Source organism: Anarrhichthys ocellatus, unplaced genomic scaffold, assembly GCF_004355925.1.
Source record: "Anarrhichthys ocellatus isolate YVR2014 unplaced genomic scaffold, GSC_Weel_1.0 scaffold40, whole genome shotgun sequence".
In the NCBI taxonomy this organism is placed as follows: Eukaryota; Metazoa; Chordata; class Actinopteri; order Perciformes; family Anarhichadidae; genus Anarrhichthys; species Anarrhichthys ocellatus.
This window is the reverse complement of record NW_022280070.1, coordinates 115887-132043: the sequence shown is the minus strand read 5'-3', so window position 1 is coordinate 132043 and position 16157 is coordinate 115887. Positions and strand designations below refer to the sequence as shown.

The following is a 16157-nucleotide window of genomic DNA, read 5'->3' as shown; positions in this document are numbered from 1 at the left end:
TATATTAAACTATCAACAACCAACCCAAGAACCAAAGGTTTCCCAGTTTACTCTTTACTTCCTGTGTGGATTCTCTCACACACACATGCATCTAATAGAATAAAATACAATCAATACTCTTACCACATCATCCTACATGCCTTCACAATAGGAATACGTGACCATCCCTGTGACACCTGCACATCTCCTTGAGGAGTTCATGGGGAGTTCACTGCCTCTGACATGTCAAAGACAGAATAAATCGTCTGTTTGAGAATAAAATGAGTCCGTCGGAGCTTTGGGGCCGAGTGCCGCTCGCGGCCTTGTGTGTGTTTCAGCTTGGCAACAGGAGGTATTGGGCCGAATGCCAAAATATGATAGTTGAAGTAAGAACAGAAATCAATACGTTTCTCTGCACTCATCTGGGGTTTTGGTCAAATATCGCAGAGCAACTCTCTCTCTGTCTTTTAGTTTTAGTTTTGGTCACTGGTAGAAAAAGAGAATGTTTTCTCTCAGTAATCAATATTTCTTATGGTTCAGTGTCCGACTGAGGCTTATGTAAAACAGAAAATGATGACCAGCTATCAAGATACATTCAATTAACATGTTTTATTACATTTTATACAAAATATTGGGACACCGCTGTTCTTTTTTCCCGGTGCGAGTGGGTTTTTGACATCCGAAGTGATTAAAGTACGAGGATTATAGGATTTTTAGCACATATGACCACTGAATTCTGCATTAACCAATCAAAAAGGAGAACTATTAGTGGTGTTACTGTATTAAAGGATTGGGATCACAGATTTCAAAATATGCTTGAATTACAAATTCACTTTGTGACAGTTTTATAGAAGTCACTTTCATTTATGTAGCCCAGAATCCCGTCGACATGTTTTACTTTTATTGTCCTCTGAATTAACATCTGCTGCATGGGTCCAAAGTTCTCCATTGTCTAAAACCTGTAACACTAACAAGTGATCACCAAACGCCAAATATGTTACGGTGAACATGGGCACTGTAGTTTATTTTGTGTCAGTCCCACAGACACCATCCTGCTGCTGTAAATACTCACAAGTGCAACAAATGTGTGTTAATCCGCACCTGAAAATAGTCCCTAAAATGTACAACACATCCTCATGTTGGAGCAGTACAGTACAGTACGAATGAAAACAATACAAGACATGAATGTCACATATTGTACAATCACAAATTGAAATAAGGAATTTGATAAATAAATATTAATTGAAATATTTGTAATGATAGATCCTGATCACATTTGGCTGTTGTCATACATCCAAACACATCTAACAATCAGGTAATCACAGATGGTCCAACATCTGTGAGAGGATAAGGCTGTAATCACTGACCATTCACAAAATCCGGGAATCTTTCCTATTTCTGAGCATAATTCTCCACTCGGTTAATGACGGACCATCTCTCATACACTACAGTTCCCAGCTGACCAAACCATACGTTCACTGGGGGCAAAGCTCAGCTCTGAATAGTAGATTTGATTCATAACCTCAAACTGGACCGGTCTAATCTCCCTGGACATTTTCTTTCAATTCCTCATGATTTCTATCCACGCCTCCTCAGAACATGAAAACACTTTTGAATCTATTTCCCATGTCGCTTTAACATTAGATGACTTTGTAAATGAGTGATTCAGAAGCATGGGGCAGTATTTCCCTTTCCAAATAAACCCAGAATAGACAAGGGAGTGTTTGAGTCCGGGGGGGTTTTGAAGTATTTGAGCCTAACTAAAAGGTGTCTCATTTGAACCTTCAAAACTGATGTCAGGGTAGATCAAACTGCTATTTTAGAGCTGTGAATGACTTCACATTAACCCCCTTCTAAGACAAGGAGAATCCTGTTAAGCTCAGGATTCAGCCAAATACCTAAAGACAGATCTAAGCATGGATATTAATGACTCATTTCTAAAGATATACCTGTAATGATTTCATGAAAACAGATCTCTGTTATAGTCTTAAATAAAACATAAAATGTGGCAAGTACACAAACACACACGCACAGGCCTGTCAGGGTTTACAGCATATGTCCGTGTGTTTTATGGTTGAGCCATGTTTAATTATTTACTCCAGTCTTTCTCAGGCCACAGTGGTGTCAGGTACCAGCACACTCACCCGCCGCCTCCTCTCCTCAACTCCAAGTCCAGTTCAAAGCTATCAACTCTTGTCTCACAGACGCTTTGGAACATTCGCTGGATGGTTTAAGACCCGGAGAGCCTTTTGAGGTTTCACAGACGGTTGCACTGTTTCGGATACAAACATGTCGGGGATGAATAGTGATCAGCTGCATCGCTCCACCCTGAGGATTTACTCGGTAAGCAGCAGATTCTTTGCGTGGGCTCAAAATGGACGACAAACTTACCTGTGAGACACACGGAGTGGCCTGTCATGTTTTGTTATTGCTTTTTCAAGTGACAAGCTTCTGGAAAGTTTATGGAAAACATAGAAATATGTCCTGGTTACTGAGGAGTGAAGCTCAGTTAGACCTTTTTTCTTTTTTTTTATCTGAAGTGAACACGATCTGAATGCACAAAGTCATTTTCAATTTCAAGGAGTATTTCCTCTGCTTGAGTCTGAGGCTGTCTTGTGCTCTGATGTTGGGGGTTTGTGCTCATAAATACAGATTAAATTAAAGATGAATTTGATTGATTCTCCTTTAGGCCGGTCTTAAAGTTCCTGTGACTTTGCGAAAACTCAACAGACACTGTGATGTGTGTGTGTGTGTGTGTGTGTGTGTGTGTGTTTTTCCAAACAGAGCTTGATGGATGAGTTCAACCCAAGCCTACAGAAACTGGTCTCACTGGGTAACAGCTACGTGCATGCTTTCCAGGGTAAGATTTAAAAAAAGACACATAATGTGCTGAAGAGACTCACTCCCTATTATGTAATTTGTGTGTGACGTCCACACAGCTACCTTTATGAGTGAAATAAACTAAACAAACTCTAATTGTTTTCCCTGCAATATGGGAGCTGTCAGGCATCTGTCTCACTAGACCTAATTCTAAAGTCCATATGCTTTGGGGATATCCTGGGGCCATTACAGCCTTGATTATGGGCATGTAACCAAGGCCTGCGGAGGCTGTGATTATACTAACACAGCTACACATTTCCATATACAGAGGCAGGGATTTAGGATACTTTATGTCGTCTTGAATTTATTTCTACGCTCTTTATCCGACTGTGTCATTTAAGTCCTGTAAGGAAGAGAAGAGGTCAGGATGAAACTTTTAATTTGAATCCGAAAGCGCAGTAATTGCGTTTATATTTTATGTCTCATTTATCCGCGTCATAATCACCTCTAATCCCTGTGCAATGCATTAAATGTGAAAGGCTGACATGCAAAGGAAATTCAGCAACACGGTGATGCTTTCACACGTTGTGTTCCATTATAGGTGTTTGTTTAATATGTGCGAGGACACTAATGCTACATCCACAACAACTGATTCATATAGTTGCAACCAAAAGCTCCTACAAAAGCACTGCAGAATTTAAAAAAGATTATTATGTCTTCTGTTGCCCACCTTCACAGAGGTTGTTAGTTCGCTCATGTATGTTCAGTGCAATGACCTCATGACATGTTTATGAGCTCAAAGAGCAAAAACAAATGTAACGCATAGATTCTACTGAATGCAGCTTCTCCGTATACATTTTAAAAATCAAATTACTGGAGGCAGACTCTACATACATCAATTGTTATTAAAGCACCGTCTCTTTCACCATTGAAATCAGTTTGTCTCACAGCCTCTGGGACTGCGTTGTCTGATTGGTTCGCTCCCAAAAACAAGTTATTCTCACCTGCTGAAAAATAAAAGCCCAGAAGGACTCCACACAGGGATCTAATTACATGCTCAAATTACTGAGGCAACACCAGGATGCAGATTTAATTGGGGTCAAGCTGTGATTTGACCACTTTTGACTCTGTCTGCCCTACAAAGGCAGTAGTGAGAGAAAGGCTGAGAGAAAAAGGGGTTTAAAGTTTTCAGGCTGACTGAATAAACTAGCTTTCATCGACCATTTGTTAGAAGTCCTCTTTAAATCAGATGTAATCATGAATTCCACCAGAGTTAATCCTGAGATTTACTGTAAACAAAGCAACATCAATTTTGGTCAATGAGAGCGAAGAAGGACTTCATGGTTATTGCTTAAGAAAAATGTGATTTCCCTGTGAAAGTATGCTTACTTGTTTTAAGTGAACATATCTCCATTTGATTACAGAACGATATTTGTGTGTATGGAAATTTGAATTTTTGAATAATTTTATTTTTTTGGGTAATAAATTGGCCTGTTTACCTGCGCTTGTAGTTCCATGCCAGGGAAATGAATTGCACCAAATAAATTAGCATTTCAAATGACTGTTGTGTTTGTGTTGTTTCAGCTCTTGCAGTAACAAGTGAGGCCTACTGTAGTGCACTTTCAAAGATCGGAGAAAATGCTTTCCACACCATATCGTCTCGCTCCCTCGGTAGGTATGAACACACGTATGAACGCCGTGTGGCAACACAAAGAAGTTATTGCTGTATCGACAATCCAGGATGTGAGCGTTTTGTCTTTGATGTGTTCATGGTCATTGATTAAACTAATTCAACAGTATTCTTCAGCGTCATGAAGACCAAAGTTCACCCTCTGGCGCGCTTTATTACTCCTTTCACAATTACGAGGACATAGTGCATGTGTAGCGAGAGGGAGTGTGTGTGTGTTTGTGTGTAATTAACATATTCTTTGATGTTGAAGTGTGTTAAACATAGCCTGCTTTCATAAGCTGAATTGTTGTGTTTTACAGTGCTTTTAAAGACTTACAACCTTAACCTGACCTGAGGCCTCTATTGGGCTCAAGTCAAGTCAAGAGTTTGGCAGAACTAACTAATTAGATTTCTACTTACAGTACGACAACAGTAGGGTTCAAACACATGTATGTTTAAGTCTGTTTTTTCTGTGAGTTCAAGCCAAGAAGTGTTGCCAGAGTAGGTATCAGATGCCGGCTGGGAACATGAATAATTGACGACGACTCTCACTTTCAGCCGCTCTAAAGGGGAGTCATGTTAGGTTTAGTGGCTGGAGTTAAAGACACTGTCCAAACTGGATCATTAGTCTCCTCTCACTGTACTGTTTACTCAGTGAGGATGCGACTCCAGGCATGCATTTCAGGGACGATGACAAGCCAAACTAAACAAGTGGCACTCTAAAGATGTTGTGGCATGATGAAACGTGATATTCAAACCGCTTTGGAAATGGTTTGGAGCTTGCCCCTAGCTATATAGCTCAGTGAAGTTTTCAATCAAGGTTTAAGACAGCAGTTGGCCTTTTACTGGAGGCAACTGTGCTACTGTCACAACAACATTTGGCAGCTAATTCAATACCAGCGAACACAGCAGAAAACAGTGAACATGAACACCATCACAGGTTCAGAATCATCAACACAGACGAAAGGTATTGTAAAATCAATTGGCACAGTAACAACGAAACTGGATGAAAACAAATATAGGTTAACTGTCAAGTCAGATATCTTGGCCTTCTACTCAGGAAGCAACAAGTATCACTAGTGACACATCAGCACAGAGATTCATCTGGTAAACAACGCACATAGAGTCCACGAGAGGAAACAAGAAAACACTTGACAGTTGGCCGTGGCAGTTATATAACAAAACGTTAGCCTCACACAGCTAGCACAGTGGCTAGCTTGGTAATAAAGATTCAAAACGTCATTTTCGAGCAGAGGCCTCATGTTCAAGAGGTTACTGAGTAGATAGAAGTGAACAATGGGGATGGATTTAATCAGCACAACGGCATTTTATTGTTTTATAGTTGGATATGAAGTAATGATAATAATGTGACATGTAGCCTGATGCAATTGTGTTTAAGGAGATGTCCTGATTCAGATCTCTGAGAGCCAACGACGACTCATGGCGGAGATAGACGGAGTCGTAAGTTGCATCAACACACGTATCCGTCCATCACAACCTTTAAATGTGTGACCTAACTCCTATGTTCTCCTTTTTCTCTTGCGTTTAATATGATTTTGTCCCTTTCCAGTTCCGCTGGTTCAGTATGGAGGTGCTTCAGGAGATGGACACTAACATTAAACTGGATAAAGATTACATATCAGTGAGTGAAGGGCCAAAGCACGGGCACAACAAGGTCAAAAGGGCTTCTTACAGATGACAAGCTGTTATCTCATCATCATTTCTAGGAAGTAATGTAAAATGAATAACTGCGGGTTATCATGTGAATCTGTCATTAGAAAGCGCAAACGCCGTTAGAATTAATGAGAAAGACCTCTTCATTATAATTTCCACTGGATTGCTGATTGTCACCTGGATGACTGAAGTGATTTCGCGCAGACGTGATGTGAGTTGTCTCTCATACAGGGCAGCAGGAAGCACTACGAGATGGAAGTCCACGACCAGTCAGCAGCTCTGGACAGGCAGCTGAGGCGAGGAGACAACCAGGTTTCTCTCCGTCTCTATATTTTTGCACCATGGAGCAAAAAATTCAGCACCACTGTATATGAGTATGTCCCTGTACAGTGTATATATATATATGAACTGTCAATCATGTGTATCTGCAGGATCTGCAGTATATGAAGTTCCTCAGGGAGAGCCACAACGAGGCTCTGAAGGAGGAGGAGAGGCGATACCGCTTCCTGTCGGAGAAACACTGCGGCCTGATACAATCCATCGCCCACCTCATGAATAAGGTATACAACTTTCTTCGAATAGCATTTGTGATCTCAATGTTTCATGGTTTGTTTTGGCTTATTGACCACAAGTGCCAAATGGGTCGGGTTTGTCATTGATCTCAGAGGAACAATGATGGGAAGGCACTCAAAAGAGAATTCTCAACAATGTGTAATGATTACAAGACTTTATCGGTCTCCGTGGGGGAAATTCCTCTCCTTTATAACAAAGGTCAACCACAGAACAGCAGATACGCATTCCAGATGTTCAGCAGGACTGATGCCACACTAACAGCACTTAGCTGTGTGTTTTAAAAAATGCTGCGTAAATACATTTATTATTAGAATAATAGGGAGTCTGTTGAACTCTGGACTCCCTGCTCAATTGTTATGGTACCACTCTATTGACCTAATTAAACACCTTTCGTGCCATAAACCTAACCTCGCTTATCATAACGAGGCTATCACAAAGCCCTTTGAGACTGTACCAGCGGTTCAGGACTGTTCCGACACGTGTTGTGGCCCCCGAACAAAACCTTAAGTTAATACTTAACAGCATTTATTAACAATGTAAATATAGGGCTTAAGTCAAAATTAGATAAAAAGATAAAAAGTCAGAAAGTCAGAAACATGAGATGAAAAGACAAAATTACAAGATAAAAGAATCATGAAAAAGAAAGGATCAGTAATCAAGAAAGAAATCAATTATAAGATTAAAAAAATTCTAAATGGTGCCATAAAAATCTAAATTATGAGATTAAAAGTCAGAATTTTGACAGTCAAAAACCGATAAGATAAATTATTGAGTCTAAATTAAAAGATAAAAAAAAACTTTTACCTTTTTATCTGGTGTAAATGAGTTTCCATAATTCTCACAGTTTTCATTTTTCAACTTGTTGATCAGACCAGACAAACACAAACAGATGGCATTCTGATAGAAATTGCACACTGACGACTTCTTTCATACAACATTCAAACACAAACATAGCGCACTGTTGCTTATCATATGTAGATAAACTGTTTACGTGTCTTGTCTTGCTGTGCAGCGCTGAACATGAACTTATTCTATGCATCTGTGTGTGTTTGTGTGTGCGGCGTAGCAGACAGGAGGATCCCTCCAGCAGACAGCTGATGCCTGGAATGAGGATGTCAATGCTACTAGAGGACCCGAGGCCAGGCGACCCACAGCTGTAGCCAACTCTGTGAGTTCAGTTTATAATCCTGTTCAGACATAATCCTGTTTTAGGACAAACGACTGAGGGAACATCTGTTTGATTCAAAATGTTAAATTTTTTTGTCTCAATTTGTGCAACAAAGAAAATGGACAATACTCAGCCACCAGTAAATTATTCCAATTATATTCTTGTTACTAGGGGGCCCTCTAGTGGTTGGAGCCTGATTCAATTTGAAATGAGTTTCCTGTTAGAGGAAAGCTTTCTGAGGATTAAACTTGTATCTGAAATAAGAGGACAGAGATTACAGATTGTCTGGCATGTAATAAATGAATATGTGATTGTGATAGGCTAACTTTTTCTGTCCAAACACTAACTTTAGTCAACATCTGAACCTCAATATCGTCTGAATAAACGCACGAGTCCTTGAGTTACATCCACATCTCAATACAGTGGGATTAACACGGATAATTCACAAACTGAAACCACACGATTCTCTGTGTGAAGGCTGAAATTACCATCGTTTCCTCGTTGGAAGGTGACATGCCGACGAACCCCACAGATCCCACATCCTCTAATAACAATCGCAGGATTAACGTGGATTCTGTGTTTGTTTTGGTTTGACGGTGGGAATTATCCTTCGCTTCTAACAGAAAGAGAAGCCTGAGAGCCCGAGAAGCCGCTTAGGACACATATTTGAGATGTGCTTCTAGTCACACATGACATACATTACTCATTGTAACATCAAGAATATCCGTCACATCCTTCTTTTCTCTATTCTTTTGTTTGTTTACAAGTTATATTAGCATCAGAAAAGATTACTGACAAGCTGTCTGTACCTGTGCATGTGATTGTCGCACAGATGGGGATGAAGGAGGAGATGAGAAGGAGCAGAGAGGAGCTGCCGCTCGGCAACGTCCCATCAAGGGGTGAGGGCTTGATATGTCAACCTTTTAGCTGTTCAAGTCCTCAAAACACTTGATAGGTTTTACTTTAGTGCCACATATGTTATGTTTCTTCCTGCCCCTCATGCCTCCGCCAGTGCTCATTTTGATTTCCCTCCGCCACCGGCTTTATCTTCCTTTAAGCCTTTTATCTGTGTTTCTCTCGCTCTCTCTCGTCCATCTTTCTCTCCCTCTTCATAATTTTGCACATCACACACTTTCATATCTCCCCATTTGTAAGTTCCTGTGCATAAAGTCTGTCTAATTACTTGGCTTTGCCTATCTAGGGTAAAAATAGATAAAGCAACGATGTATCAAAAACAGACAACAAATAATTGCCGGAATATTAAATAGCAGCTCATCTCAATTTTGTCCTTCTGAAACATTATGTGCAGCAGGCGTGTTTGCCCAACCGATGCTCACTCGTGAGATAAACAAAGCCATGCAACCTCTATGGTATAATTCATTGAAATGCATCCCCTGTCCCTGAAATGATTTTAGAAAGATATTCAGTGGTCTGCTGACCCTTTGAGTTATGATTTCCAGGGCCATAATTAAATAAATAAATCCTTTTCGCTTATAGTTTTTAATTAATCATCTCACCAGAGATCCTTCTTGGCAATTTACGCTTGTTTATCATCTAACTTGTGCTTTAACAAACTGTCCTCAGTGCACCTAAATGTTTAATTTGTCATCTCTCCAGCTCCATCTCCCCAGGGAAGCATTTCTCGCCCTACAGGAGGCAGATCCACCAGGGCCCGGGTGGCCCACCAGCCTGGTGGCTCCAACCCCACCCTGCTGCCCTTCACCAGGGGAGAGATGATAACCGTGCTGGTCCAACAGCCCAGAAACGGCTGGCTGTATGGACGTGCTGACAGCAGTTCACGGTGAGTGTGTGCTGTACCCATTGTTAATGTCTGTTACAGTACAAAACTGTAAATCAGCCTACTTTATTTTGCTGTACTTTCTGCTTCTCGCGATTACGGTTCTGTAAGTCTACTGACAAACATTTTACATTTATTGTTCTGGACACAGTCCCTTTATTATAAGGAAAAATGAAATGGTGAGAAAATTTTATACGTGCAACCATTTGCAAGGAGTAAGAAACAGCGACAAAATGACTGGAGAGACATTTAAAGAAGAATAACACATTAAAGGCTAAAAGGAGAAACAGAAAAGCAAAAGAAAGCATTCTATGGCAACGCTAGCTGCTCTGGGATGCTGTACTGAGCTAAATGCTAACATCAGTATGCTAATATGCTTACAATGATAATGCTAACATGCTAATATTTAGCATAATGCTTTCTATGTTAACCATCTGAGTTTAGCGTGTTAGCCTGACACATTTTCTAATTAGCCATAGCGCTAAACCCAAAGCGCTGATGTCATTAGTTTAGCAAGTGTCTGATAATAAACCAAGTATATTATAAGTATATGAACCAACCAGTATTGGACACATTCAAATTTTGACCTTCAGTTAATTAGGATTCATCCTCTGGGGACCGTGAATATCTGTATAAAATTTCATTGCCATTTACTTTCTCTCTATTTTGTTTTCAGTGAAGGATGGTTTCCAGTCACCTATGTGGAAGCATTGGATGATCCTCCAAAGACAACCCGCTCTGGGTAAACATCCAATAAAATGTGTTCAACAAGTATGACTGTCAAATAACAATAATGTCACGCGAATGACAAGCTGTTAGAGAAATGATTGACATATCTTACTGACTGTTACTATGCCAGCATGGCGAAATGTTTTAAGGTCTACTATACTGTCAATATAAAGTTACAGCCTACAGCCGGTTAGCTTAGCAAAAAGACTGGAAATAAACAGCTAGCCTGGCTCAGTAGAACGTAACAAAGTTTGCGTATCAGGACCTCTAAAGCTAACTAATCGACATGGGGTTACGTCTGGAGGTTAAAAACAGTCCATTGTGGTTTAATGGAGGTTTGCTGGACTATTTCTTTGCCGGGCTCCGTTATTTAAGGGAGTCTTGTCGTCACTGTTATGTTGTCAGACAACCAGCATAGAATCTATGAAATTACTAAAGTGACATAGCATATTATTTGCTGTTGAAATATTACTTTAATAGCCCCAGTCACATTACGTAGGATCTTTTGAGTATTCACGATTTTAATGGTGGCATTCATTGCATATTGGCCATAACTGGTTACTCTGCTAAGCTAGTTACTAGTCATGCATTTCAGAACTACAAACAGATTTACAGCTGCTCCCATGTTACTCTTCGTACTGAATTTACATCTACTTGTGTTGTGATTTTTGAAGTGTTTGAAATGCTGCTTGTCTTGGTCCCACAGGGTTCAGCATCATATTTGTGTGTCTTACCTCCCACAATTCAAAGAAGTAATTCATTCTTTATTTGCAGCCATTAAGACGAGATGGAGAAACTTAAAAGCCCAACATTTTCTGCATAATATTGCCTTTCAAACTTGATACAGGACATATTTTGCAGCTCCCCCAGGCTCTCCTTATTGTTTTATGGGCCCAACACTTTTAAAAGAGGGTCAGTATGAAGCTCGGGCCTGGAATAATAACATGAACTATTTGAGATAATTGGGTGACCCATTGCTGTGAGCAAAACCAATAAGAAGTTTAAACTAAAATGTCAGTCACTGTGGACACATGCCACATCTAAAAGCTTAAAATGTGAATGCACTGAGCTTATGAATTTGACATATTTCATATACTTCAAAATGGAAAACAAGATATAACTCATATTTACTGTGTTCATATCTAATATATATTTAACTATGAAAAACAATTATCATTTCAAGAGGAAGGAGTGGAAAAAAATCACTATAATGGACAACTGATTTGAGTTTTGTAATTTCAGTAGCTCCTCTCTCAGAAGCAGTAGCAGCAGGAGCAACCTGCTCGACCAACCAGGAAGCAGCAGCTACAGCGGAGCCCCGCCCCCTCCGCCTCCACCTCCACCACCTTCATCTTCATATAAACAGTATGAGATGCGACCGATCACACCGACACCTGACAGAAGGGCCGAGTCTAATTCAGAAAAGAAGGTACATCAATGTCAATCATTTTTCTCTCTTTCCCTTTTTATCAAAAGATCAGCAGTATTCTTTTAAACGTAGCATGACAATGGCATTCTGTCTTCTTCTGTGGTCTTTCGGGGCTACTTTTTAATGAGACACCTTGTCTATATCGTTTGTACGATGTAACTAATATCTTTATCAGTGGTTAATAAATCTTTTATCAATAAGTTTTAAATTAGCCATTAATAAGAACAACTTTCTACTTGGTAATATTACAGTTTGATGGGTTTTCACTTTCTCATCAAACAATCTCAATAAATAATAAGTCATAAATATAGGAGTTTGATCCATCAAGTCTGCAGTTGTAGTGTTTATAAGCTGTTAATAAAAATAAGTTATCACATGGTTTAGATTTTTACCAACCCAAAAGTTTCTCATTATCAGTCTTTTTCTTTTCTTTTCTTTAACCTATAAACCATTAGTGAGTGATTCCCTTTAGTGAAGGTGCCTTATAAGAGAGAGCTACCGTACTACATCGATTTGTACTTCATTAACAATCAGTGGCATGAAGGGGGACAGCTCTGATAACACATAGTTTTTACATCTTTGGTGGTGTTTGCCAGTCTGTCCAGCAGGGGCACTGTGGCAAGGTGCTGCTCTCCACGGCTCCACACCCGTATTTCTGGTGGATGCAGGGAGGAAGCTCCAGCTGCTGATGGTGTATGGGCGAGGAGGTTGTGTGCATGTGTGTGTGTGTGTGTGTGTGTGTGTGTGTGTGTGTGTGTGTGTGTGTGTGTGTGTGTGTGTGTGTGTGTGCTCTTGTTTTTGCATGCTGTAACTTGAGACTATTAGACTGAGGACCTATTTGAAGTACTGGTGACTAAACAGGTCTGATACATAACCTTTAGGTTGCTGCAGTGTGATAATACTTTTTAATGTGTTTCCTCTGCGGTGATAATCAAGCACACAGTGGTTTGAAAAGCATTTCTTTTTCTGTCGGGGACCTGCAGAGAGCTCAAGGTATAACTGGTCCTCTTTAACTGGGATATGTTGTTTTATAAAAAAACGACTGATATTAAAACAAATCACATCATACCAGTATTCCAAGAATGGTTGGTATATTTAAGGCACAACAAGTGAGATATCTTTTTCACAATCGCTCAGGATGACCCCAAATATTTGGTCATTGGTCAAAGCACATTGATTATATCTCACTGTGACATTGATGCATTTTCCTTGATGTCTCTGCATGGTCTCTTCTGTTGCTCCGTTGTCAATCTCTATTGTAAAAATATGATTTAGCAGAGTGTGTCAACTGGACACACTCTGAGGTGTGTGTGTGTGTGTGTGTGTGTGTGTGTGGAGCTGACAGGCACAACACATCAATGCGCAGCTTGTGGGAGGACCGACTGAAAGCAGAAAGGCGAAGGGGTCGAGGGCCGGAGCCTGCCGAGCCTCCATTAGCGCGTCTATGTTTTCTATGGTTTGGATCGGCCTTCACTCACCCAGACCTTTCTCATACTTTTTTCCGCAGAGATCAAAACCACATGGATCACAGCCAGAACTCTTCCCGAGGTAACATTAATGTACCTGTGGCTCTCACACTCTCTCATTCTCTCGGGTTGTAATATGTGTAAATGGACCTTGTGTTCTCTTCTGCAGAAAATAATGATATTTTTGAAGCATATCATGAACCCATTCATATACTGGGAGAGAACAACAGATGAGGGCAGTGATCTAAATGGCACAGGATTGCTTTCCTTCCATTAGAGTTTGAAGTGCAGTTTAGTGCCGAAGCCGTTTCAGTCACGGCCATGTGGGAACCATGTCTATCACTCTCACTATCATTTCAGCTGAACAGTTTGTTAGATGAGTCTGGAACAGTGTGAAATGAAGTTCTCATTTCTCTTGCTATAACCTTCACCGTGAGGCTCAAAGATGCTTTTTCTCCACCCTGCCTCTTGTCTTTTTCTCTTCCTTCAACATCTATTTCCTTCTCTCCTTTTCATTTTGAAGGGGCACCAACCCGTTTGCCACAGTTAAGCTGAAACCCACGTCCACCGATGACAGATCGGCCCCGAGCGTATATCGACGATGACATCTTCACCCCGAAACAAAATGCTTTTGTCGAGCTTGACAGTTCATTCTTGACCTTCGAAATGGAGCATATGTGTGAGTGGAGGCTGTCTAGTGTTTTCCTACTTTCAAACAAGACTCGGTTTGTTAAGAGACACACAAAGCTGGAGAAAGAGGACAGAAAAATGTATGAATATTTTATGATTTTTGGGTTCGCACAAGGACTGTTATATATTTTTAGATCTTGGTAAATTACAACAAACATTGTGTTTTTTAAGGCTATAATGGTTTTATCTTGTTGACTATTTCATAATTGGCTCTGGTTTTAACATTTGTATGGAAGTAAGACTGAATCACTATCAAACAATGTGTTCATGTAACATAAACTAATTGACTTTAAATCATCGTTCCTTCTCTGTGTTTTCTGACATTCTGACAATGAAAGATATGAGAATGACTTATATGTTCCACTTGGAAATAAATGATTACCGTCTACGATGTGTTAGTGTACAGTTGATGTTACGAGTCAGTGCTGAGAGATATGTCCTTTGTAGCTCAGCGATGGATGCATGATAAATAATCTTTGTCATTGTATTGCACCTCCACCATTGTTCTCTGCATGGTCCGCATTAATACATATTAATTGCATTACTAATTTACTTTGGAAAATGGCTTTATTTAAAATGTTACCTCTGGCAGATAATGTAATATGTTAATTATTTTTTTAAAAGGACGAAAATGTAGTCTGAGCCAGAAACGTAATGAAAAATGCAATGCGTTCATGGATAATGTAATACCGTCTTTATAGCATCATATAATTACCTTCACCCATTCATTGAGCTTTTTCAGGTCACATTTTTTACTGATGGCAGAAGGATGATATTGATTAATCAAACAAAAACAAATAGCTTGAAAATAAGTTGTTACCTAATCAAAAATAGTGACATTAAAACACCAGTTAAAGCCCCTGGCGACTTCATTTCAAATATTTAGTATTTTTCGTAAAACTAAATAAGCGACTAAGTTAAAGTTCAGTTAAAAAAAAAACAACTTTTACTCGTCTTTCTTGTGAACGACACCGACCTCAGCAGTCTAGTGCCTTTCTGAGCTTAACAGTCTTTTAAGTGATAGCCTCTAAGCTTCAGATCTGTGTTTATTTGCTCAGGCAGTAAAATGGCCTACTAAAGAGGATTCCCGCATTGCCTGTTTGGGTCCTCCGCCGGGGATACTTAACCCAAATTGAACCTCAGCTTGAATCCAATTCTGCTAATGGCTTGACAGCACGGCTCGGCTAAACTAGCACAGCGCTTCTCAATAAAGACTCTTTGGCGAGTGGACTAATGTGGCCTCAGCCTCCTTTTTCCTCATTCAGCGAAGTGACATTCATAATGCAACATAGAGCGCAGAAAGATGCTCCTCAGTGATCTGTGATTGTGCGGAGTTTGTCTTCATGCAGTTTCTTTCCCTGCTGTCACTGCTTCCACGACACAGCCGATGCTAATGAATACTAACAAATGACGCCGGAGGGTAATTTTGACCTTCTTTAAGTACAGCCCTTTATACATTACTGGGTTGCTGTCAAGATATCCTTCGCTTGCTCCGCTTGATAGAACTGACAGCGAAATAGAGAGAGACTGAGAGCTGGATTGAGAGTGTAGAATCAGATAAGAGCGTCACATCAAAGAAGGGAATTAACAGAGGAGTCAGTGTTCTCGAGGCTTTGTTTTTTTCTCTCATTTGATTTTATTCTTTCACAGCTTGACCTCTTTCTTCTTTTGGTATGTTTTACAACAGCTCATTACCAGAGGAGAAAGGGATGGAAAGATAGATAGATGGATGGGTGGAGGGGGGTGGTGGTGTGGGAGGGAATGCAGGAAGGGAACAGTGCCAGGCAGGAGTGAAATTGACAGAGAGAAAAGAAAGACAGAAAAGAGGGGAAGTGAGAGGAAGTGTTGGCTAAGAAAAGAAAGAAGTTGAAGTCAGAAATACGGAAGGACATTAGGGTCTTCCTTTATTAATCTCTATTCTCTTTAAATATCTACTTTCTGCTTTAAAATGTGAGGTTTATTCCTGCAGGCATGTTTTATATCTATACATGAACAGCAACAAGAACAGTTTGTATAAAAAAAGGGGTCAAATAAATAGGATGAATATAGCTGCGGGGTCATCTGAAGAGGAGCGTGGCACACCACAGCTTACTTCCTTTAGTGCAGCATTGCATTTCTAGCGAAGACATCCGGGGGGGGGGGGGGGGGGGGGGGGGGGGGAG

General features: G+C 40.2%; 1 protein-coding gene across 3 annotated transcripts; it reads left to right on the top strand.

The window, feature by feature from the left end:
- Positions 1 to 2104: 2104 nt before the first annotated feature.
- baiap2l2a (BAR/IMD domain containing adaptor protein 2 like 2a) lies at positions 2105 to 14820 on the top strand. 3 transcript variants are annotated; one of them, XM_031867713.1, is made up of 14 exons: positions 2105 to 2322; positions 2764 to 2839; positions 4384 to 4470; positions 5868 to 5929; positions 6039 to 6110; positions 6374 to 6454; positions 6574 to 6702; positions 7782 to 7883; positions 8716 to 8782; positions 9501 to 9684; positions 10358 to 10423; positions 11656 to 11839; positions 13347 to 13387; positions 13829 to 14820. In XM_031867713.1, the coding sequence occupies exons 1-14, from the start codon at positions 2269 to 2271 to the stop codon at positions 13908 to 13910; spliced, it is 1287 nt and encodes a 428-aa protein (XP_031723573.1). In that variant the 5' UTR covers positions 2105 to 2268; the 3' UTR covers positions 13911 to 14820. The 3 variants fall into 3 exon arrangements, with proteins under 3 accessions (XP_031723573.1, XP_031723572.1, XP_031723571.1); XM_031867712.1 differs by having other exon boundaries at positions 7785 to 7883; positions 11653 to 11839; positions 13829 to 14819; XM_031867711.1 differs by having other exon boundaries at positions 11653 to 11839; positions 13829 to 14818.
- Positions 14821 to 16157: the final 1337 nt, after the last annotated feature.